The sequence below is a fragment of the Vipera berus genome, assembly GCF_964194415.1.
Source record: "Vipera berus genome assembly, chromosome: 7".
NCBI classification, from domain to species: domain Eukaryota; kingdom Metazoa; phylum Chordata; class Lepidosauria; order Squamata; family Viperidae; genus Vipera; species Vipera berus.
In genome coordinates, this window is record NC_138209.1 from 3,517,394 (window position 1) to 3,542,888 (window position 25,495).

The following is a 25,495-nucleotide window of genomic DNA, read 5'->3' on the forward strand; positions in this document are numbered from 1 at the left end:
GGTCTCGCTTCTCATCTGAGAAGCTTCATCGGTTCTGAGTGAACAGGAAGGATTTATATTTATATTTTATTTATATTCCTCGCAGTCCTCTGGTCGTGAGTACTCTCTCTGAGAGTCGTTCAGACCACTTGGAGGTTTGTTGTTAGTTGCGAAGTCGTGTCCGACCCCTCGCGACCCCATGGCAACGTCCCTCCAGGCCTTCCTGTCCTCCACCATCTTCTGGAGTCCATTTAGGCTCAGGCCTCCTGCTTCAGTGACTCCATCCAGCCACCTCATTCTCTGTCGTCCCCTTCTTCTCTTGCCCTCAATCTTTCCCAGCATGAGGCTCTTCTCCAGTGAGTCCTTCCTTCTCCTTAGGTGGCCAAAGGATTTGAGTTTTAGCTTCAGGATCTGGCCTTCTAAAGAGCAGTCAGGGTTGATCTCCTCTAGGACTGACCGGTTTGATCGCCTTGCGGTCCAAGGGACTCGCAGGAGTCTTCTCCAGCACCATCGTTCAAAGGCCTCAATTCTTTGGCGCTCAGCCTTTCTTATGGTCCAGCTTTCACAGCCATACATTGCAACTGGGAAGACCATAGCCTTGACTATACGCACTTTTGTTGGCAGGGTGACATCTCTGCTTTTTAGTGTGCTGTCTAGATTTGCCATGGCTTTCCTCCCCAGGAGCAAGCGTCTTTTAATTTCTTGGCTGCAGTCCCCATCTGCGGTGATCTTGGAGCCCAGGAAAATAAAATCTGTTCTTTGGGGTTTATCTGGGCGCTAAATAAGCCTGCAAGTATCAGATAAACCTCCACTTGGCCTCAACGACTCTGGGAGAGAGTCCTCACGACCAGAGGACTGCGAGGAATATAAATAAATCCTTCCATCCCACACCGTTCACTAGCAACCGATGAAGCTTCTTGGATGAGAAGGGAAACGTCTTCAAGGAGAAACAAAGTCCAGTTGCATTTTTTTTAAAAAAAAACACCTTTGAGGCAGCCACGACTTGGATGATGGAGAATCTCCATGGATGTTAAATGGGGTGCTTCACACAAGGCTGTAAAAAAACAAACAAAAAAGGGTTGCTTCAGGTAGGGGGGGCCCTGGGCCTCCCACACCCCTTGTGTTACCCCATAGCTTTCCATCCCTCATTTCCACACCGTCCTGGGGGGGGGGCGGCTTTCCCCCACTTTAGATACATTGACCCTAGCAGTCCCATCATTCAGCAAGCTGCCTTCCTTACATACGAAGAAGAAAAAAAGAAGAAGAAGAAGAAGAAGAAGAAGAAGAAGAAGAAGAAGAAGAAGAAGAAGAAGAAGAAGAAGAAGAAGAAGAAGAAGAAGAAGAAGAAGAAGAAGATGGAAGGGACCTTGGAGGTCATCTAGTCCAACCCCCTGCTCAGGCAGGAAACCCTATACCATTTCAGACAAATGGCTGGCCAGTCTCTTCTTAAAAACTTCCAGTGTTGGAGCATTCACAGCTTCTGGAGGCAGGTTGTTCCGCTGGTTAATTGTTCTCACTGTCAGGAAGTTTCTCCTTAGTTCTAGGTTGCTTCTCTCCTTGACTAGTTTCCATCTGTTGCTTCTTGTCCTGCCTTCTGGTGCTTTGGAGAATAGCTTGACTCCCTCTTCTTTGGGGCAGCCCCTGAGATACTGGAAGGCTGCTATCATGTCCCCCCTCGTCCTTCTCTTCATTAGACTAGACATACCCAATTCCAGCAACCGTTCCCTATATGTTTTAGTCTCCAGCCTCCTAATCATCTTGGTTGCTCTTCTCTGTACCCTTTCTAGAGCCTCGACATCTTTTTTACATCGTGGTGAGCAAAACTGGATGCAGTATTCCAGGTGTGGCCTTACCAAGGCCTTGTAAAGTGGTATTAGTACTTCACGTGATCTTGATTCTATCCCTCTGTTAACGCAGCCTAGCACTGTGTTGGCTTTTTTGGCAGCTGCAGCACACGGCTGGCTCATATTGAAGAGATTGTCTACTAGGACTCCGAGATCCCTCTCACAGTTACTACTATCGAGCAAGGTACCACCTATACTATACCTGTACATTTGATTTTTCCTGCCTAAATGTAGAACCTCACTTTTTTCACCATTGAATTTCATTTTGTTAGATAGCGCCCAGTGTTCGAGTCTGTCCAGATCCTCCTGTATCATAAGCCTATCTTCTGGAGTATTGGCTATTCCTGCCAGCTTGGTGGATTCCTCGCAAAGTTAGACGGGCCGTCGTCCCTCATTTTTGGCACGGGGTTAGGCAGGGTTGCAGCTGGTGGGAAGGCCACGGGGTCTGCGCTCAGCTCAGCTTTTCAGGATGAAAGGGATCGCGCTTTGATTGCGGCCCAGCGGAGAACCAAGGGCATTACAACATTTGTCGTAATTTCCTTCATCAAAGGCGAGTGATGTCAATCACTTGTTTCCATTCTTCTTCTCTCCCCCCCCACTCACTCTCTCCCTGCCCTGCCCTGCCGGAAAACAACTTTAAAAACCCTTCGTTTTCATTTCGTCTCTTGATCTTCTTTTTTTATTATTATTATTTCATTTTTCAAATGGCCCCCGTGGCTTTCGGAAGCGCCCTCCATCCGTCCAGCTGTTCGGTTCTCTTCTGAAAGGAAGGATTAGGCAAATATCCCTTTTCATTCCTAAAGCTTTTAACGCACACACACACACACACCCCCGCAGGAAAGGGGAGGGCGGGTGGTGTGTTTGTGCGTTTATCACATTCCGGGTTTGTGGAGGGGGCTTGTCAGAAGGGGGGGGTGTCTGCAAAGCTGCTGCCCATTCCTTTTCAGCTGCCTAATTATATTTTGTTTTTCAACGCCGGTGATTTAGCTGTACCTATCCACCGGATTTTTTCCCCCCGTTTGATCTTGACTTCTGCACTCCGGCAGGAAAGCACAAGGGCAAAACAGCCGTCGAAGCAAACAAGAGACGGCTAATGGGATCAGAGGGACCTTAAATAACTCTCCCAGCACTCAGACAAACACACACACACACACACACACACACACACACAGACACACACAGGGAGTTTTGTTAGGAGGTTGCAGCTGCTGACACCTTACCCAGTCCTTCGGCTGCCCCGATGAATGCTTTGCTGCAAATTTATCGCCCCGCTAAAACTTTGGGAAGGGATTAACCAAAGGTAAAAGGTAGCCTTCCGTACATACAGCATACCAGACTTGAAAGGGACCCCCCCGGAGGTCTTCTAGACCAACCCCCTGCTCGAGCAGGAGAGCCTCTTACCATTTCAGACAAACGGGTTGTCCGCCCTTTTCTTGCAAACCTCCTGTGATAGGAACACCCACAGTTTTGGGAGACAAGTTGTTCCACTGATGAATTGATAACAGGTAGCAGGATAACCGAGTGGGGAGGGACCTTGGAGGTCCTCTAGTCCAACCCACCCACCCACCCCGCTCAGGCAGGAGATCCTTTCCCATTTCAGAAATGAAGGTAAATGCAAGCATTAACACAGGTAGTCCTTGACCTACGACCGCAAGGGAGCCCAAAATTGATGTTGCTAAGCAAAGAGGGCTTCGAAGTGAATTTTGCCCCATTTTACGATCTTTTCTATGCCGTGGTTGCTAAGTGAATCGCCGCGGTTGTTAAGTTGGCAACTTAAGGCTGACAAAGGTCGCAAAAGGGGATCACTTGAGCCCGCAACACCGCAACCGTCCTAGATACTAGTCAGTTGCCAAGCATCTGAATTTGGATCACGTGACCCCCGGGGATGCTGCAGCGGTCGTTAAGTGTGAAAAACGGTCCTGAGTCCCTTTTCTCCCCCCCCCAGTGCCGTTGTAACTTCTGAACGGTCGCTAAGTGAACCGTTGTAAATTGAGCACCCGCCTGGACCCTTTCTGCTGATTCTAACCCAAGTGCGGGCGTGTCTCCAAAGAAAGGCGCGCGGAATCGAGATTTTTGCCCGTCCGCCAGGCCTAAAATTGTTCGTTCTCTTTCCCCCAGTTTTCACCAACTACTACCACGGCCCAAGGACGCAAACGTTGTCCATCAACAACACCACTCTCCTGCTGAACATCTCAACAGAACGTCCCTCGATGGGGAACGAGAGCGACGGTCCTTCGGTCGCCGCGCACGAGGGGCGGGAAACCGCCGTCCTGAGTCTGATGCTCATGCTGGGCACGCTGTGGCTTGGGCACACTCTCTACCAGTTCAAGAAAAGGTGAGCCGTTTGTGGCGCGTTATCAATTGATGCCAATGGCTGGCGGGGTTTTTGTTGTTGCTGTTGTTTTTCCCCCTTGTCCGTGTCGGCGTTTGTCAACCCTCGGCCTTGGGAAGATGCGTGGACTTCAACTCCCAGAATTCCCCAGCCGGGCCTCTTGGAAGTTGCCCCGGTTGAGAAATGTTGCCTTGTGCCCGTTATGAGAGAGGAGCCCAAAAACGGTGTAAGAAAATGGTCAGCCTTGGAGAGAGGAAAGCCAGCGAAGAGAGAGGAGACAAAGATAAGATAAGATAACCTTTATTGTCTTTTTTTTTTAACCGCGGGCACAACGGCAACGCATCAAAAATGAAATTTAGCTGCCCGCTCTCGAAGGGAACGCAGACAGGAGACACAGCTAAACCTACTATATGCGACAGATGTGTAGACCCACCCACCCCCTATATGTAGATAACAAATAAATATTAAGCCCCGTCCATCTTGAATATATAACGGAAGGAGGCCTCAGAAGAGTTGCACGGTAGGGGCTAAAGGAACTCGGTAGGAAGAACTACCAACTCGGACAAACCAGCTAAGGGTGAAGAACAGCCTGATCAGGGGACGAACGAGAAGAAAGCAGAACTGCCTCGCGACGCCGACAGAGCGATCCGCTTCTGTATAAACATCCCTCCTGGATGATGTTATCTAGTTGGGTCACGAAACGTCTGCAAGGAAAAGACACACTCGGAGAGCACCAAGGACCCCACAGTCGACATTGTCATCGTCCTCCTCCTCTTCCTCCTCTAGCCTCACTTCATTCTAGCACTGCTGATGTTATCCAGTTGGGTCATGAAACGTCTGCAAGAAAACCACCCAGCTCAAAGAGCACCAGGCACCCCCCAGTCATAGTCCTCCTCCTCCTCCTCCTCCTCCTCCTCCTCCTCCTCCTCCTCCTCCTATCTACAAAGCCCATTCCCTTCTTGCACTGATAAAGTCACCTAGTTGGGTCATGAAATGCCTGCAAGAAAACCACCAAGCTCAGAGAGCAGCAAGGACCCCACAGTTGTCGTTTCTCCTCCTCCTCCTCCTCCTCCTCCTCCTCCTCCTCCTCCCTATACACCCTATTCCCTTCTGGCTCTGAGGATGTTACCTAGTTGGATCATGAAATGTCTGCAAGAAAAACAGCCAAGCTCAGAGAGCTCCAAGGACCCCACAGTCATCGTCCTCCTCCTCCTCCTTCTATCTACAAAGCCCATTCCCTTCTTGCACTGATAAAGTCACCTAGTTGGGTCATGAAATGTCTGCAAGAAAACCACCAAGCTCAGAGAGCAGCAAGGACCCCACAGTTGTCGTTTCTCCTCCTCCTCCTCCTCCTCCTCCTCCTCCTCCTCCTCCTCCTCCTCCCTATACACCCTATTCCCTTCTGGCTCTGAGGATGTTACCTAGTTGGATCATGAAATGTCTGCAAGAAAAACAGCCAAGCTCAGAGAGCACCCAGGACCCCACAGTCCTCCTCCTCCTCCTATCTACAAAGCCCATTCCCTTCTTGCACTGATAAAGTCACCTAGTTGGGTCATGAAATGCCTGCAAGAAAACCACCAAGCTCAGAGAGCAGCAAGGACCCCACAGTTGTCGTTTCTCCTCCTCCTCCTCCTCCTCCTCCTCCTCCTCCTCCTCCTCCTCCTCCTCCTCCTCCCTATACACCCTATTCCCTTCTGGCTCTGAGGATGTTACCTAGTTGGATCATGAAATGTCTGCAAGAAAAACAGCCAAGCTCAGAGAGCTCCAAGGACCCCACAGTCCTCCTCCTCCTATCTACAAAGCCCATTCCCTTCTTGCACTGATAAATTCACCTAGTTGGGTCATGAAATGTCTGCAAGAAAAAAACAAGCTCTGAGAGCACCAAGGTCCTCACAGTTGTCATTCTTCTTCTCCTCCTCCTCCTCCTCCTCCTCTTCCTCCTCCTCTTCCTCCTCCACCTCCTCCTCCTCTTCTCAGCAAACCTTACTCCCTTCTAGCACTCATGATGTTACCTAGTTGGGTCATGAAATGTCTGCAAGAAAAAAACAAGCTCTGAGAGCACCAAGGTCCTCACACTTGTCATTTTCCTCCTCCTCCTCCTCCACCTCCTCCCTATACACCCTAATGGCCCTGAGGATGTTACCTAGTTGGGTGATGAAATGTCTGCAAGAAAAACAGCCAAGCTCAGAGAGCTCCAAGGACCCCACAGTCCTCCTCCTCCTCCTCCTCCTATGTACAAAGCCCATTCCCTTCTTGCACTGATGATGTCACCTAGTTGGGTCCTGAAACGCCTGCAAGAAAACCACCCAGCTCAGAGAGCACCAAGGACTCCGCGTACCCTCCTTTTTCCAAGGAAAACCCCTTACAGGCTAGACCTGGCTGAACCGAATGCCACAGGGAAGGGATGGCTGAAGGATGAACCAGCCTCTCAGCTAGGCGTGGATGTCGGCATCTTCACCAGCCTTCAAAATGTGACCAACACGCCTCTTGGGAAACGTTCTTGTGATGCTGCTGACCCGTGAGCAGCTGAAACTGGCCCCTTTCGGTGGTGGGATTCAAATCTGCGAACCGCCGGTTCTCTGCCTGGACGCCGCTTCCGGAAGTCCATTCCGGGCCTGGGCAAGAAAAAAATGAGCTACCGGTTCCGCCAAAGTGGAGGTGGGGGCCTTGAATCCCGCCGCCAGCCCTTTCCGTTGGGTCATAAACATTTGCAGTTCCATCCTGATCTTTCAACCCCACTCCAGGAGGGCAGCTGGTGGTCCTGACTGGGTGTTTCTGATTCCGTTTGCAGCCCCTACCTTCATCCCCGGGTCCGTGAAATCCTGGCGGATTGCGCATTGCCTATTTCCGTCCTCACCTTCTCCGTGATCGGATCCCACTTCTTCGAGGAAATAAAAAGTAGGTCAACTGGAGGGGGGTGGGAGGGGTGGGGGGGAGAGGGATTTTTGAAGGGAAGGGAGCAGAGATTTCGGGGCATTAATTGATTTTATTGAATTTATTGGCCGCGAGCCTCGTAGCCAAGGCTTCTGTATCCTTGCGAAGTGCTGGTCCGCCTTCCCAGACGGACCAGAGAAGAAGGAGCAAATTCTGTTTTATTGCAGGGCTGCATTGAGATAAAACCTCGCCAGTCCGAAAGGACAGGGAGTCCTCACCTTAACGACCGGGACGGGGGCCTAAAAAAATTTATTGTCGCTAAGCGAGTTGAGTTTGAGTTTTGCCCCGTTTTATGACCTTCTCGGCCACCGCTGTTAAGTGAATCACGGCCATTGTTCACGTAGTCGCACGGTTGTTAAGCGGATCGGGCTTCTCCCCCATTGACTTTGCTCGTCAGAAGGTGGCCAAAGGGGGGGGGGAAATCGCGTGACCCCCGGGATGCTGCAAATGTGGTAAAAAAATAGGAGTCGGTTGCCAAGTGCCCGAATTTCCAATCACTAGGAGACGGTGAGTTCTAGTCCTGTCTTAGGCACGAAACCAGCTGGGTGACTTTGGGCCAATCACCAGGAGACAGTGAGTTCTAGTCCTGTCTTAGGCACGAAAGCCAGCTGGGTGACTTTGGGCCAATCACCAGGAGACGGTAAGTTCTAGTTCTGTTTTAGGAATAAATGCCAGCTCAGTGACTTTGGGCCAATCACCAGGAGACGGTGAGTTCTAGTCCTGTCTTAGGCACGAAAGCCAGCTGGGTGACTTTGGGCCAATCACCAGGAGACGGTGAGTTCTAGTCCTGTCTTAGGCACGAAAGCCAGCTGGGTGACTTTGGGCCAATCACCAGGAGACGGTGAGTTCTAGTCCTGTCTTAGGCACGAAAGCCAGCTGGGTGACTTTGGGCCAATCACCAGGAGACAGTAAGTTCTAGTTCTGTTTTAGGAATAAATGCCAGCTCAGTGACTTTGAGCCAATCACCAGGAGACGGTGAGTTCTAGTCCAGCCTTAGGCACAAAAGCCAGCTGGGTGACTTTGGGCTAATCACTCTCGCTCTCTCAGACCAACCCACCTCACAGGGCTGTTGTTAGGAAAATAGGAGGAGGAAGGTGAGGTGGTTGTATTTACCACCTTGAGTGTTTTTTTAATATAAAAATAATAGCCTTATAGAAACAAACAAAAGGCATCACAAAACTGATCCCTGTCAAACTACCTGCTCCTGCCTGAGCAGGGGGTTGGACTAGATGACCTCCAGGGTCCCTTCCAACATTATTATTGTTGTTGTTGTTTTGTTGTTGTTGTTATTGTTGTTGTTGTTGTTGTTGTTGTTGTTGTTATTATTATTATTATTATTATTATTATTATTATTATTATTATTATTATTCCAAGTCCCAATCTATATCCTCACAAGAAATGTCTCCAACTTTGCCTGAGCGAGTTCCTTTTAACTCTTCCACATATTTCCTTGCTCGGCACCACGCTTGTATTCACAGGCATTAAGTTCTCCGAATGATTCTAGTCCACAGTTTAATTTCACTATCACAAAAAAGGCACTTTTTTTTGTTTGCCTTTTTTTTTGAGGAAAAAAAAAAGAAACTTTATTTTTCCCCCCCAATTATTCTGGTAGCCAGCAAAAAGCCTGCCTCGTTACCAGAGGCAGGAAGAACCGCTGACGGACATACAGATGTAAAGGTGACAAATGTTGACCCATCGTTTTTTTTCCCTCCGGGTTTGATTTTTTTTTTTTTGCTGCTACTTTGTATTTTCCTAATTAAACGGCGCAAACGATCCAGAACATCTGCTAGGCTAGGAGCATCACACGTCGAAGGAAATCTTAAAATATTATCCGCGGCTGTGATGGTCAAACAGATTGACTTTTCCGCCGTAGGAAGGAAAAAAAAACACCCCAATTCTTTCCATTCTCCGAATGACGTGGATTGGAGATGGGGGGACATGAATCAAAAGGAAATGAAGAAATCTCACAATTCCCCTTTTTTGTGTGGGTCGCATTCCATTCGTTTGGAACCAGAAAAAGGGGCAAAACCTCTGCAGTTGTGTTGACTTGACACGACAAATTTCCTTGCTGGAGAGGTTGTCACAACCTCTCCATACTTTCAAACCTCGTGGTTCTACTTTCCCTGGAAGGATACACAAAATAAATCACAGCAGCTTAGATGGAAGACCCTCCTGTATCCCTGTTTATTTTATTTATTTTTTATCTATTTATTTGTATCCCACCTTTATTATTATTTATAAATAACTCAAAAGTGCTGAACACACCTAATAGTTGCTACTTTGGTTGGGCTGAGAGAGAGGGACTGGCCCAAAGTTAGGCAGCTGGCTTTCCGGCCTAAGGACTAGAACTCACTGTCGCCTGGTGTTGGAGCGAAAGTCACCCAGCCAGCTTTCATGCCTAAGGTAGGACTACAATTCACCCTCACTTGGTGATTGGCCCACATTCACCCAACTGGCTTTCATGTCAAAGATAGAACTAGAACTCGCCGTCGCCTGGTGATTGGCCCAAGGTCACCCAGCCGGCTTTTATGTCAAAGGTAGAACTAGAACTCACCATGTCCTGGTGACTGGCCCGCAGTCACCCAGCCAGCTTCCCTGTCAAAGATAGAACTAGAACTCACCATCTCCTGGTGTTTGGCCCACAGTCACTCAGCCAGCTTCCCTGTCAAAGATAGAACTAGAACTCACCATCTCCTGGTGACTGGCCCACAGTCACCCAGCCAGCTTCCCCGTCAAAGATAGAACTAGAACTCACCATCTCCTGGTGATTGGCCCACAGTCACCCAGCCAGCTTTCACATCAAAGATAAAACTAGAACTCACCATCTCCTGGTGTTTGGCCCACAGTCACCCAGCCAGCTTTCACGTCAAAGATAAAACTAGAACTCACCATCTCCTGGTGTTTGGCCCACAGTCACCCAGCCAGCTTTCACATCAAAGATAAAACTAGAACTCACCATCTCCTGGTGTTTGGCCCACAGTCACCTAGCCGGCTTTCAGGTCAAAGAACTAGAACTCACCGTCTCCTGGTGATTGCCCCAAAGTCCCGAAGCCGGCTTTTGTGCCTAAGGTGGGACTAGAACTCTTCACCTCCTGCTGATTGTCCCTCTTTAAAACTTGTGGACTTGGATTCCCAGAATTCCAAAGCCAGGAAGGAGGGAGGAAATAGCTGTCTGGGGAATTCTGGGAAGTTGAAGTCCACAAGTCTTAAAGTTGCCAAGGCTGGACACACACACACATACACACACACACACCCCTTATAAGACCTTGCCATCCCGGGCAAATGGCTGTCCAGTCTCTTCTCGAAGACGTCCAAGGATGACTCTGTCGGTTTTCCCTCGTTTTTTTCCCAGTGTCCAAATTTAACTACAATCAGTCGGAGAGCTTGTTCGTCCTGGCGCCCTTGAAAGATCTCCACCTCGGCTCGGTTATGAGCGCGATGGGCCTGGGTTTCTTGCTCTCCATGCTTTTCTTCATAGAGCAAAACATCGTGGCCTCGCTCACCAACGCACCCGAGAACAGGTAAGCTTTTCCACCCCGGCCCCGTGAAGCTTTTTTTTCTATTTCAGGTTTCGGATTCTCCCGGCTGAGGCCCCCCCCCCCCGGTCTGGTCACCAAAACGGGGAAACTCTGAGGGTGCGCAGAGTTGCACCGGCCATCGTTGCCGCCGGAACGAACTCAAACCGAAGAGTTTCTGCAGCATTTCTGAACAACGGCTCGCTCTGCAAGTCGGTCCGCAGAGTTATAAAAATCTCTCCGCGCCCCCGTTTGCTTCCCGCTCTTTAAAAAAAGAAATGAAACTAGAGGTTGACTCTTAAAGTGTTAAACCTGAAGACTTGTTTTTTTTTTGCAGCGAAATGAACGTAGGCCAAAGGCCAGGTTCTCCAGTGGAGGGATTAAGTGTGTAAGCCGCCCTGAGTCTTCGGAGAAGGGCGGGATATAAATGGAATTAAAATAAGTAAAATAAATAAATCCTTAGTGCTCACTGACCTTGGTAGTTTCCCGGCAGACGTTTCGTCACCCAACTAGGTAACGTCATCAGTGCCGTTCCCTCTTTTGGGTGACAAAACGTCTGCCAAGGAAACAGCCGAGCTCGGAGAGAAGCAGGGAACCTCCACTTCAATCCTAAGCCACAAATATTCTCCTTTATTGGCTGCTTTCTTGCAGACGTTTCATGACCCAGCTAGGTAACATCGTCAGTATTCAACACGCAGATAAGCAGTGATTTGACACCAAGATTAATACTAGACCACCAGTCAAGTAATAAGCAGTAACCCAGTCAAGAAATCATCAGTTCAGACAGCAAACATCAGCCGAATCAAGATAATACCAAGACGAGAACAAATACCCTATGCTTCCAGGGTAAGCTTGTCACCCACTTGTTACCCACTCCCTTCTAGCACTGATGATGTTACCTAGTCAGGTAATGAATCGTCTGTAAGAAAACAGCCAAGCTCAGTGACTCCACATCTAAAGATTCCTAATTTGGTGGTTCCCTAATTAAGTAGTTTCCTAATCGAGGAACTACCCAAGAGTAAACCACACTCCTACCAACATTGGCAAGGTAAACCACTTGTAGGTAAAGAGACAACAAACTCTACTCCCTTCTAGCACTGATGATGTTACCTAGTTGGGTCATGAAATGTCTGCAAGAAAATCACCAAGCTTAGAGAGCACCAAGGACCCCACAGTTGTCATTCCTCCTCCTCCTCCTCCTCCTCCTCCTCCTCCTCCTCCTCCTCCTCCTCTCTGCAAACCCCACTCCCTTCTAGCACTGATGATGTTAGCTAGATGGGTCATAAAATGTCTGCAAGAAAACAACAAAGCTCAGAGAACACCAAGGACCCCAAAGTCGTCGTCCTCCTCCTCCTCCTCCAATCCATAAACGCCCTCTCTTAGCACTGATGATGTTCCCTAGTTGGGTCATGAAACGTCTGCAAGAAAATTAAGCTCAGAGAGCACCCAGGACCCCACAGTCCTCCTCCTCCTCCAATCCACAGCCCCCCCTCCTTTCTAGCACTGATGATGTTACCTAGTTGGGTTATGAAATGTCTGCAAGAAAACAATTAAGCTCAGAGAGCACCAAGGACCCCATAGTTCCACCCGGAGCTGCGGCCATTCTCTTCCATTGGAGGCCTGTTGTTCCGATTCTTGGGTTACAGATTGTTCTGGTTCGGCCCAGTGTTCCCGTGACGAATCCTGACTAACAAGCATTTTATTCCAGGTTGGTGAAGGGAACAGCCTATCACTGGGACCTGCTCCTGGTAGCGCTGATCAACACGGGCTTGTCCGCCTTCGGATTACCCTGGATCCACGCTGCCTTTCCTCACTCGCCGATGCACGTCCGAGCCCTGGCTTACGTTGAGGAAAGAGTTGAGAATGGACACATCTATGAGACGTAAGTCCTGAGTAGACCTTGCTCTGTTTTGGTTGGGTCAAAAGCCGTTTCATGGGTTTATAGGACTGAGCTGGCCACCAGTTCCTGAAATCCACCAAAAATTGAAATGGGAGTGGGGAAGGAGTGAACTAGTAGTGGTATTCAGCTGGTTTGCACTGATTCGGTAGAACCGGTAGCTAAATTTTGTTGAGTTCAGAGAACCGGCTGAACCGATGCTGCTTCTGGAAGTCCGTTCTAGGCCTCGGAGGCCTGGAGGAGGACTCCCAGGCCTAGAACGGCCCACCGGAAGTGCGTGGATGTCACTTCCAGAAGTCCATTCTAGGCCTGGAGGAGGCCTCCCAGGCCTAGAACAGCCCACAGAAAATACATGGATGCCACTTCCGAAAGTCCGTTCTAGGCCTTGGAGGCCTGGAGGAGGTCTCCCAGGCCTAGAATAGCCCACAGGAAGTGCATGGATGCCACTTCCAGAAGTCCATTCTACCAGGCCTAGAACAGCCCACAGAAAGTACATGGATGCCACTTCCGGAAGTCCGTTCTAGGCCTCGGAGGCCTGGAGGAGGTCTCCCAGGCCTAGAACGGCCCACTGGAAGTGCGTGGATGTCACTTCCAGAAGTCCATTCTAAGCCTGGAGGAGGCCTCCCAGGCCTAGAACAGCCCACAGAAAATACATGGATGCCACTTCCGAAAGTCCGTTCTAGGCCTCGGTGGCCTGGAGGAGGTCTCCCAGGCCTAGAACGGCCCACCGGAAGTGCGTGGATGTCACTTCCAGAAGTCCATTCTACCAGGACTAGAACAGCCCACAGAAAGTACATGGATGCCACTTCCGGAAGTCCGTTCTAGGCCTCGGAGGCCTGGAGGAGGTCTCCCAGGCCTAGAACGGCCCACTGGAAGTGCGTGGATGTCACTTCCAGAAGTCCATTCTAGGCCTGGAGGAGGCCTCCCAGGCCTAGAACAGCCCACAGAAAATACATGGATGTCACTTCCGAAAGTCCGTTCTAGGCCTTGGAGGCCTGAAGGAGGTCTCCCAGGCCTAGAATAGCCCACAGGAAGTGCATGGATGCCACTTCCAGAAGTCCATTCTAAGCCTGGAGGAGGCCTCCCAGGCCTAGAATGGCCTACCGGAAATGCATGGATGTCACTTCTGGAAGTCCATTCTAGGCCTCGGAGGCCCAGGCCTGCATCCACGCAGAGAAGCGGATGTTCAGGTATTAGAATCCCACCACTGGAGTGAACCCTTAGCTACAAGTAGTCCTCGACTTAACGTCCATTCATTTAGTGACCGTTGGAAGTTACGACAGTGAAAAAAGTGACTTAAGACCATTTTTCACACTTACGACGGTTGCAGCCTCCCCATGGCCACGTGATCAAAATTGAGCCACTTGGCAACTGATTCATATATATGACGGTTGCATTCTCCCGGGGTCACGCGATCCCCTTTTGCGACCTTCTGAGAAGCAAAGTCAACGGGCGGAGCCGGATTCACTTAACAACCGTGTTAATAACAACTGCGGTGATTCACTTAACAGCTGTGGCAAGTAAGGTTGTAAAAATGGGCAAAGGTCAACTGTCTCGCTTAGCAGTAGGAATTTTGGACTCCATCGCGGTCGTACATCGGGGACTAACTGTATGTGTTTATAAAAACATTTGAAATAAATAAGGTAAATATCATCTAAATTTATGTTGTAAATATTCTGGGTCTATGTGTGCAGTCTGTTAATGCATCTTTGGGGATTTGCATTGCATTGCTTTCTCCCTGGCTATTTGATTAAAAAAAATAAGAAATGCCTCTTTTCTCAAGTGATCAGAGCTGATGGGTCCCACGGAAAGGGTCAGGAAGCAGGTTGGCAGCTGTGGGACCAATTTGCCTCTCCCAGCATAATAAGACAAGAAAAAAAACAGGAAAAAAAGTGTCAGAGATGGATAGGATAGGATAGGATAGGATAGGATAGGATAGGATAGGATAGGATAGGATAGGATAGGATAGGATAGGATAGGATAGGATAGGATAACGGAATGGAACAGAACAGAATAGAATAATGATAAGAACAGAGTAGAGTAGAGTAGAATAGTGGTAAGAATGGAATGGAATGGAATAGAATAACGATAAGACTGGAATAATTATTAGAAAATAATAATAATAATAATAATAATAATAATAATAATAATAATAATAATAATAATAATAATAATAATAATAATAATAATAATAATGATAATGATAATAATGATAATGATAATAATATAAAGTTGGAAGGGACATTGGAGGTCATCTAGTCCAACCCCCTGCTCAGGCAGGAAACCCTATACCATTTCAGGCAAATGGCCTGAATAGAATAGAATGGAATGGAAAATATAGAATAGAATAGAATCAGAACAGAACAGAACGGAACAGAAAATATAGAATAGAATGGAAAATATAGAATAGAATAGAATAGAATAGAATAGAATAGAATTTCATATCCTAAAATTAAAGGCTAATTTTGTTCCACCCTTTTGAGAAATTTGAAAAAAAAATTTTAAACTAATATGATTTGGTCTCGTTCTGCTATAGCCTCACTTTGATTTCAGATTATCACATATGTTGGTACAATTTGTGAAAGAAACATCATACTGCAGCGAGGGAACTGTATTTGAATTTGGAAGTGTAATCTTAAAACAGAGAAATTGGCGTCTGGTAAAAAGCCTTGCTCCGCTGAGCCCAGAGCATGGCAATTATTTTATATAAGTGGAAAGCAACTTCTGATCGGAATGAACGGATTCAGGATATGAGTCATCTGTTTTTCAGAAGTCCTAAAAAAAAAAAGAGCAGTGTCTTTCTATATGGTCCACATTTAATACCAAGGTGAATCATACAATTAAAGTTATATTCCTACACATATTGTTTGGCATTTTCTCTCTTATTTGTTAATTACGGTTGAAGTCAAGTCTTAAAGTTGCCAAGTTTCAAAAGTCCTGCTAGTCCTCAACTTAACGTCCAGAATTGAGCCCTACATTTTTGGTGCGAAGCGAGACATTCGTTAAGTGAGTTTTGCCCCATTTTACGACCTTCCTTGCCACCGTTGTTAAGCGAATCCCTGCAGTTGGTTGAGTTAGTAACACGGTTGCTAAGTGAACCTGGCTTCCCCCCTTAGTTTTGCTTGTCAGAAGATGATCACATGAACCCAGAACACAGCAACCGCCATAAATATGAGTCAGTTGACCAGCGTCTGAAATTTGATCTCGTGACCACGGGGATGCTGCGACGGTTGTAAGTGTGAAAAACTGTCGTACGTCACTTTCTTCAGTGCCATTGTAACTTTGGATGGTCACTAAATGAACTCTTGTAAGGTGAGGACTAGCTACATTTGGAGAGTTTATTCTTGCCGGCAAGAAGAAAAAAAAATGCTGCTCCCCACCACAAGAGGGCAGCACTTGTTTTATAGCTATTTTTAGACCAGCTGTTACCATAGCTACCCCTGTTTTCCCGAAAGTAAGGCCTACCCCGAAAATAAGCCCTAGCTTGATTTTTAGGGGTGGGCCTAATATAAGCCCTACCCCAAAAATAAACCCTAGTTTTGGGGTGAGGCGCACACATAAAAACCAAGCTAGAGCAGGGGTGAGGGTGTGTGGATCTGCCTTATGCGCCCTGCACCCACTTCCATTGCAGCCAGACCTCTCCCACTTCTTCTGAGGCCTCTTCTGCAGCCAGGCCTCTATTTCTCAGTCATGGGCCTTTTCGGAAGGCCTCTCCAGCCGAGAACCAAGCTATGGATTCAATCCATAGCTCGGTTCTACAAGATCTCTGCAGACGAGCACCAAGCTATCGATTGAATCCATAGCTCAGTACTCGGCTGCTTAGGCCTTCTGGAAAGGCCCGACTGCAAAATGCAGGCCCGAATGCAGCTGCAGAACTTCGGCCCCAGAAGAAGTGGACCGGTTGGGTGGGGCTGTCGGTGCCGGAGTTGAGGTAAGGCCTATCCCAAAAATAAGACCTGGTGCCTCTTTTGGAGGCAAAAATACAAATAAGACCCGGTCTTATTTTCGGGGAAACACGGTGTACAGGTAAGCCCTTGACTTACGACCACAACTGAGCCCCAAATTTCTGTTGTTAAGCGAGACCTTTGTTAAGTGGGTTCCGCCCCATTTTATGACCTTTCTTGCCACACCTGTTAAGTGAATCACTTGCAGTTGTTAAGTCAGCAACCCAGTTGTGAAGTGAATCTGGATCCCCGATTGACTTTGCTTGTTGAAAGGTCACATTTTTTTCGGTGCCGTTGTAACTTTGAACAGTCACTAAGTGAACCGCTGTTAAGTCGAGGACGGCCTTTACCTCAGGTGGCTTCAGACGTAAGGTTTTGCCGATGCAAATTGATGTAAAAAAAAAAACCAAACCCACACAAAGCAGCTGTGTTGATTCTTAAGAAATCCCACCGAGAGACTTTTCTTTAGCAGCATCTGTCGCTTTCAAGCTGTCGCTCAGCGAAAAGTCGCAAGTCGAGAACTAACTGCACATACAAGCTAATTTCTGTTTAAATCACCAATGTGGCCCTCCGGTTCCTAGAGTTCATTCCGCGTGTTTTCCGTCAATTGCTAAAAGAGCTGAAACTTAGTTCCGGGTGATCAATAACGCTGAATTAATAACCACTTTTTTTGGTTTGATCCAGAGGGTTGATCCAACAACTGGGTCTCTCGAAAAGGGAGTTTCTTTAAAAAAAAAAATAAAAAAATCCCAGCTGTGTCTGCTGTTTTTCGACTTGTCCTATTTCCTTTTTTTTTTCCCTTTCCCTTTTAACGTTTTTGAGAAAGACGGTTGAAACGTAAGGTTGAAAAACTGGGTAGTTGCAACCAGGACAGATTAAAAAGCAGCCAGGGAGCTGGCGTGGCGAGATAAAAGCTTAGCAGACCGCAGAGTCTAAATTTCTTTCTTTCTTTCTTTTTCTTTTTTTTAAGCTCCAACGATTGGAAGAAATTTATTTATTTATTTATTTGTTTGTTTGTTTCGATTTATATACCGCCCTTTTCCCGAGGGACTCAGGGCGGTTTACAGGGCAAATTAAAACAGTGCAATGTACAAATTAAAATCAAATTACATTAATAGCCCCCAAAGAGTTTAAAATGTAAAATTTAAAACCTTAAAGGGAAGCCTAGAAAAGAAGGTTGAAAGGAAATTCATTAGCTGGGGATGGAAATGGAAATTATCCGGACCGTTTCCCGAAAATTGGTTTTTGCCTTTTCAGGGGCTGGAACCTTGCTTAAGTTAGATCAAAGCAAAAAAAAAAACAACAACAAGAAAAACCCAGGATAAAGATAGTCCTCAAGTTACAACCGTAATTGGGCCCAAAATTTATGTTGCTAAGCGAAACAAAGGGGGGGGTGTCACGTGATTCTCTTTCACAACATTCTGACGAGCGATGTCCATTGGTGGGAAGCCAGATTCCCTTAACAACTGTGCGACTTAACAACCGCAGGGATTCGCCGAACAACCGGGGCAAGAAAAGTCGTAAAACTGGGGGTGTGGGGGGGGGACTATGCTTCACAAACGTTTCACTTAGCCACATAAATTTGGGGGGCTAAATTTGGGGGGCTAAATTTCGAGGACTGCCTGTAGCTTCAGATCAGAGTTGGAAGATGACAGGGCTTGAGCAGGGGGTTGGACTAGATGACCTCGAAGGTCCCTCCCAGCTCTGCTGATATTCTAGGACGGAAACATTTCTGGGAAGCTTTCGTCTAATCCCATCCAAGCATCATCATCGTCATCATTGTCATCATATAATAGGATGATGATGATGATGTTGGAAGGGACCTTGGAGGTCATCTAGTCAAACCCCCTGCTCAAGCAGGAGACAATAATAACAACAACAACAATAATAATATTGGAAGGGACCTTGGAGGTCATCTAGTCCAACCCCCTGCTCAGGCAGGAGTCCCTATACCATTTCAAACCAATGGCTGTCCAGTCTCTTCTTAAAAACTTTCACCGTTGGAGCATTCACAGCTTCTGGTGGCAGGTGGTTCCACTGATCAATTGTTCTCACTGTCAGGACTTAGAACACAGGCCGTCCTCATCTTACAAACGTTCCTTTACTGACCTTTCCGAGTGACAACAGCACTAAAAGAAAAAAAAAAACAACCCGACCATTTTTCACACCTAACAGCCTTTGCAGCACCCCCATGATTCACCCGATATCCAAATTCAGATGCTTTGGCAAGCTGCTTCGCAGTCACAACGGTCGCAATCTCCGCGGGGGGGGCGGTGTCAGGCGATCCCCCTTTTGCGGCCTTCCGACCGTGCGGAGGGGGGGAAAGCCAGCTTCGCTTAACGACCGGGTTACGTAACTGAACAACGCAGCAGTCGTCGTAATAAAATGGGGTTAAACTCTCCGAGCCCGTGTTTCGCTTAGCTCAGCCGGTGAAGGGGGGGGGAATTCTGGCCGTTGAAGTCCACCTGTAACTTCAAGTGGCCGAGGGTGAGAAATACCGAAATAATGAATGGATTAACCCCTCGGCTGCAGGTGTGCAGGTGTGTGAACACTGGGCACTATCTAACAAAATGAAATTCAATGGTGAATAAAGTAAGGTTCTACATTTAGGCAGGAAAAACCAAATGCACAGGTATAGTATAGGTGGTACCTTGCTCGATAGTAGTAACTGTGAGAGGGATCTCGGAGTCCTAGTGGAGGATCTCTTAAATAGGAGCCAGCCGTGTGATGCAGCTGCCAAAAAAGCCAACACAGTCCTAGGCTGCATTAACAGAGGGAGAGAATCAAGATCACGGGAAGTACTAACACCACTTTACAAGGCCTTGGTAAGGCCACGCTTGGAATACGGCATCCAGTTTTGGTCACCACAATGTAAAAAAGATGTTGAGATTCTGAAAAGAGTACAGAGAATAGCAATAAAGGCGATTAAAGGACTGAAGGCTAAAACATATAAGGAACGGTTGCTGGAATTGGGCATGTCTAGTTTAACGAAGAGAAGGACGAGGGGGGACACGATAGCAGTCTTCCAGTATCTCAGGGGCTGCCCCAAAGAAGAGGCAGTCAAGCTATTCTCCAAAGCGCCCAAAGGCAGGACAAGAAGCAACGGATGGAAACTAACCAAGGAGAAAAGCAGCCTAGAACTAAGGAGAAACTTCCTGACAGTTGGAACAATTAACCAGTGGAACCACCTGCCACCAGAAGCGATGAATGCTCCAACACTGGAAGTTTTTAAGAAGAGACTGGACAGCCATTTGTCTGAAATGGTATAGGGTTTCCTGCCTGAGCAAGGGGTTGGTCTAGATGACCTCCAAGGTCCCTTCCAACTTCTTCTTCTTATTATTATTATTATTATTATTATTATTATTATTATTATTATTATTATTATTATTATTATTATTATTATTATTATTAATATTATTATTATTTATTTATTTACGGTATTTATTTATTTATTTGCACACGCTGACCCCGACTCTCCTCCTTGCCTTAGCATTGTGAGTGTGAAGGAGACCCGGCTGACCACGTTGGTGGCCAATTCTTTGGTGGGCCTGTCGCTCCTGCTGCTTCCTTTCCCGCTCCAGCTGATCCCGAAGCCGGTTCTCTACGGGCTCTTCCTTTACATCGCCTTCACCTCCATCGATGGGAACCAGCTGTTTGAGAGGGTGGCCCTCTTGCTGAAGGAGCAGGTAAGCTGCCAGGGGGGAGGGAGGGAGGGAGGACCAGACGGACGGAGCCCCACGGAGCCATGGTCGAGCTGCTTCCTCAGTGCTGTGTCTCCAGGATCCTGGTTGGATTGTGTTGGGTCGGGAAACTCGGCTGTTGTATCACCTCTGATTGCGGTTTGCGGTTAGAATGGAATGGAATGGAATGGAATGGAATAGAATAGAATAGAATAGAATAGAATAGAATAGAATAGAATAGAATAGAATAGAATAGAATAGAATAATAGGATAGGATAGGATTATAGAATAGAATTATATTTATTTATTTATTTATTTATTTATTTATTTATTTTATTGGATTTGTATACCGCCCTATTCCCGTAGGACTCAGGGCAGTTTACAGGGCAGTTAAAACCATGAATACAAAAAATTAAAAACAATTAAAATAATTAAATTAAATTCAAGCCCCAAGAGTAAATCTAAAACCCAGTTAAATTAACAACCCCACAGTCTGGACCAAACAGATCGAAGAGCCAAGTTTTCAGGTCCCGGCGAAATGAGCGAAGGTCGGGGGCAGTCCTAAGCTCCGTGGGAAGATGGTTCCATAGGGCAGGCGCACCCACAGAGAACGCCCTTCCCCTGGGAATAACCCGCCGGCATTCCTTAACCGGCGGTTCCCTGAGAAGGCCCTCCCTGTGGGGGCGCACAGGACGATGGGAAGATGATGCCGGCAGCAGGTGTTCCCTTAGATAGTCCGGACCCAAGCCATTTAGGGCTTTATAGGTCATTACTAGCACCTTGACTCTCACCCGGAGGGCAACCAGAAGCCAATGTAGCTCACGGAGAAGAGGTGTTACACGGGAGTATCGGGAAGCTCCCATCAAAACTTGCGCGGCTGAATTCTGCACCAGTTGAAGCCTTCGGGTGGTCTTCAAGGGCAGCCCCGTGTAGAGGGCATTGCAGTAGTCTAACCGGGAGGTCATAAGCACATGAGTGACTGTACGTAGAGAATAATGATAGAATGGAATGGAATGAATAGAATAGAATAGAATAGAATAATAATAGAATAGAATAGAATAGAATAGAATAGAATAGAATAGAATAGAATAGAATAGAATAGAATAGAATAGAATAGAATAGAATAGAATAGCCCTTAGACTTATATACCGTTTCATACTGCTCTTATTGCCCTCTCTAAGTCAGCCTCCTGCCTCCAACAATCTGGGTCCTCCTTTTAGCGACCTCAGAAGGATGGAAGGCTGATTCAACCTTGAGCCTGGAGAGATTCGAACTGCTGACAGCTGGCAGAGCTTTTGCTTGCAATACCACATTCTGACCACTGGGCCCCCTTGGCTCAAACCCTACCTGTATTTGTTGGGTGCTGACCTTTCCCTTCCTTCCAGACGGCCTATCCTCCTACGCATTACATCCGCCGGGTCCCCCAGAGGAAGATCCATTACTTCACCGGCCTGCAGGTCCTCCAGCTCCTCATTCTCTGCAGCTTTGGGATGTCCCCTCTGCCCTACATGAAGATGATTTTCCCACTCATTATGATCGGAATGATCCCGATCAGGTAAGACCTTGGCTGTGGCCTCCTTTGCAGAGATGGCTTTTGACAGGGCGGAGTGGCTGCAGATCCCGGCTTTGTAACCTCAGTTATCTTCCAGGCTTCGTTGTTCTCCTCCGTCTGGATTTTGGGTTGAGCTACATCTTCAGCCTGGCCTGCTGGGATGTAGCGGGCTGCAAATCTTCTTTGTGGCAGTCCCTAAAATACTGGAATAACTGCTATCGTGTCCCCCTTATTTCTTCTTTTCTTTAGACTAGTCACTAGCCAAACCCAAATCCCGCAGCCGTTCTTCGTATGTTTTGGTCTCCAGGCCTTGGATCCTCTTAGTTGCCCTGCTCTGAACTGTTTCCCTCTTCTCCTTGCTCAGATACAAGTTGCTCCCCAGCATCATCGAAGCGAAATACTTAGACGCCATGGACGCCGAACACTAACCCCGATGATCTCCGTCCTTGCGACGGTTCGTCGCTCGTTTTGGTCTTCCGGAACGGAAGAGTGAGCTGCTGACCGACCGGGACTTGCTCGTTTGGACGTCGGTTCGTTTCCGCACCCTCGGCGCCTTTCCTTTTGTACTGCACTACAACTACTACCCAAAGTACTGACGCCATTGACCAATCAGTTGCTCCCCCCCCATTGCCCCGTTTCGGGGTCTGAGGAGGGAGTGTGGGGGGGGGAAAGAGGCCAGCGAGACCCTCTCCCTTCTTTTATATAGACAGATACACTCCGGATCTTTCCGCAAAGGCCCTTTTCCGTTGGACGTGAATTCTCTATGCAACCGGGAGCTTTGTGGTTTCAGCTCTCGCTGCCCTCAACTCGGCTCGCCTTCTGGACGAGATGCACCCCGGAGGATCTCCTGAGCAAGGGGGGGGGTCGCTGGAGACACCCGGATGACCTCTCCGTGGGATTTTTTCCCCCGGCCTCTCCTTTCCACCAGGGGGCGTCTTCGCACGCGGCGAGGGTCGCAGCAGCTGCGAGTGACGGCGGCCGACACCACCTGGAAAAAAAAACGATATCCAAGATTTATCTTGGAAGCTGCTTTTCGTCGACCATCGTGACTTGGCCCGGCGGCATTTCCCGGGCTGCCTCTCCCTCCGATGTGCATTATGGACTTGAGCCTTTCTCTCTCTCTCTCTGCCCATAGTCCCAAGTACTACTTCCTGTGTACATACTTATACATAGCAGAATCTTAAATTTTCTGTATATATTTTGCAGATAAATAACCGTATCCCGGGGTTCCGATGCCTTTTTTTTTTTCTTTCCAGAGACTGCGAGGATTTTTGTGCAATCAGTGTTAACCCGTACTGTAAACGCCTCCCCCCCTTGCCCTCTTTCTTTTGTTTTCCCTCCCCCATTTCCTCTGCCCCCCCCTCCTTTATTCTTACTACAGCCTGCTGTTTTGTGTTTGGTTTTTCCTTGTTTACATGGATTGCCGAGGTGAATAATTACTTTGTGTGTCTGTGTGTGTGTGTGTTGGTTCTGGCCTTTAAATTCCCATCTCTGGATTGCTGCTGGTGTCGGAGGCTGTTTGATGGCCTTTGGCAGCTTGGTGCCTTTCCATAGGCCGGGGTGGGGGGTGGGGGAGTGGGGTTGATTCCCATCGTCCACAGTTAGCCCAGGAGAATGGGACCTTTAACCCATGACCGTCCAGAGAACTCTTTTGAATTCCTAGAAGAGTCACCAAAGGTTCTAATCTCGTTGCTTTTTCTTTTTTCTATTTCTTTTGGGGTTTTTTTTGTTTTGGTAATTTCTATCGTGGGGCTTCCCTGTTGTTGTTGTTTCCCCCCCCCCTCCCCACGAAATTGTATTTCTGGAATGATGTTCAACTTTGTAATTTTCTCCGGATTGATCAGTTGTTTATGCATTGGGCTGTTTTGGTCCCCTCCAACCCTCCTCCGAAGTCCTGCAAAAGACAAAAAGAAAAGAAAGATAACGCGTGTTATATTTGAGACCGTTGTCTGGTGTTTTTTTTTCCTTTCCCTTCTCGCTCTCCCGTTTCATGGGACGTTAGGAAACCCCCCCCCCCAGCGAAAATATAAGAACATAGAATAAGAGAATTGGAAGGGTCCCTGGAGGCCTTCTAGTCCAACCCCCTGAAGAACGGTTGCTGGAATTGGGTCTGTCCAGTTTAATGAAGAGAAGGACTGGGGGAGGGAGGTGTCATGATAGCAGCCTTCCAGTATCTCAGGGGCTGCCCCAAAGAAGAGGGAGTCAAGCTATTCTCCAAAGCCGCCTGAGGGCAGAACAAGAAGCAACGGATGGAAACTAATCGAGGAGAAAAGCAACCTGGAATTAAGGAGAAACTTCCTATCAGCGAGGACTATTAAGCAGTGGAACTGCTTGCCACCAGACGTTGGATAGGATAGGATAGGATAGGATAGGATAGGATAGGATAGGATAGGATAGGATAGGATAGGATAGGATAGGATTATAGAATAGAATTATAGAATAATGATAGAATGGAATGGAATTAGAATAGAATAGAACAGAACAGAATAGAATAGAAAATAGGAGAAAGAATAGAATAGGAATAGAATAGAATAGAATAGAATAGAATAGAATAGAATAGAATAGAATAGAGTATAATAATAGGATAGGATAGGATTATAGAATAGAATTATAGAATAATGATAGAATGGAATGGAATTAGAATAGAATAGAACAGAATAGAATAGAAAATAGGAGAAAGAATAGAATAGGAATAGAATAGAATAGAATAGAATAGAGTATAATAATAGGATAGGATAGGATTATAGAATAGAATTATAGAATAATGATGGAATGGAATTAGAATAGAATAGGAATAGAATAAAATAGAATAGAATAGAGTAGAATAATAGGATAGGATAGGATAGGATAGGATAGGATAGGATAGGATTATAGAATAGAATTATAGAATAATGGAATAAAATAAGGAATAGAATAGAATAGAATAATAATAGAATAGAATAGAATAGAATAGAATAGAATAGAATAGAATAGAATAGAAAATAGGAGAAAGAATAGAATAGAGTAGAATAATAGGATAGGATAGGATAGGATAGGATAGGATAGGATAGGATTATAGAATAGAATTATAGAATAATGATAGAATGGAATGGAATTACAATAGAATAGAACAGAACAGAATAGAATAGAAAATAGGAGAAAAAATAGAATAGAATAGAGTATAAGGAAACTGACCAAGGAGAGAATCAACCTAGAATTAAGGAGAAACTTTCTGACAGTGAGGAAAACTAACCAGCGGAACCACCTGCCACCAGAAGCTATGAATGCTCCAACACTGGAAGTTTTTAAGAAGAGACTGGACAGCCATTTGTCCGAAATGCTACAGGTGGTCCTCGACGTATGACCGTAATGGAGCCCAGAATTTGTGTCGCTAAGGGAGACATCCGTTGCAAGGGCTTTTGCCCCCATTCTACTGCCTTCCTTGACACTGTTGTTAAGCGAATCACTGCAGTAGTAAATGTCAGCAAGGTGGCAAACGGGCGATCCCGTGAGCCCGGGGACAACTGCAACCTTCCATAAATATCAGTCCCTTGCCAAGTTTCTGAATTTTGATCACGTGACCCGGGGGGGGGAGGGATGCTGCAACGGTCGCAACTATTGAAAAATGGTCATAAGTCCCTTTTCTCACACAATTGGGAGTCCTACGCAGCGCAGAATCTATGAAGGAGAATATTTGTAGCTTGGGTTGAAATGAGGGCGGGGTTTGGGTTCCTGGGTGCTCTCTGAGCTGGCTTGTTTTCTTGCAGACGTTTCATGACCCAACTAGCTAACATCATCAGTGCTATTGGCTGTCTGTTTACATTATTTATTTATCTATC

At 47.0% G+C, this 25,495-nt stretch overlaps 1 protein-coding gene across 1 annotated transcript in view; it reads left to right on the plus strand.

Annotated features, from left to right (window-relative positions):
- Window positions 1–25,195, plus strand: part of SLC4A11 (solute carrier family 4 member 11) — a 124,244-nt gene extending 99,049 nt beyond the window's left edge. The window contains exons 14-20 of the mRNA XM_081332177.1: window positions 3,942–4,158; window positions 6,947–7,053; window positions 10,442–10,610; window positions 12,313–12,486; window positions 19,936–20,131; window positions 21,511–21,680; window positions 22,042–25,195. Coding sequence (XP_081188303.1) covers window positions 3,942–4,158; window positions 6,947–7,053; window positions 10,442–10,610; window positions 12,313–12,486; window positions 19,936–20,131; window positions 21,511–21,680; window positions 22,042–22,105 — 1,097 coding nt within the window. The 3' untranslated portion in view covers window positions 22,106–25,195. The remainder of the gene's footprint in view (window positions 1–3,941; window positions 4,159–6,946; window positions 7,054–10,441; window positions 10,611–12,312; window positions 12,487–19,935; window positions 20,132–21,510; window positions 21,681–22,041) is intronic.
- Window positions 25,196–25,495: the final 300 nt, after the last annotated feature.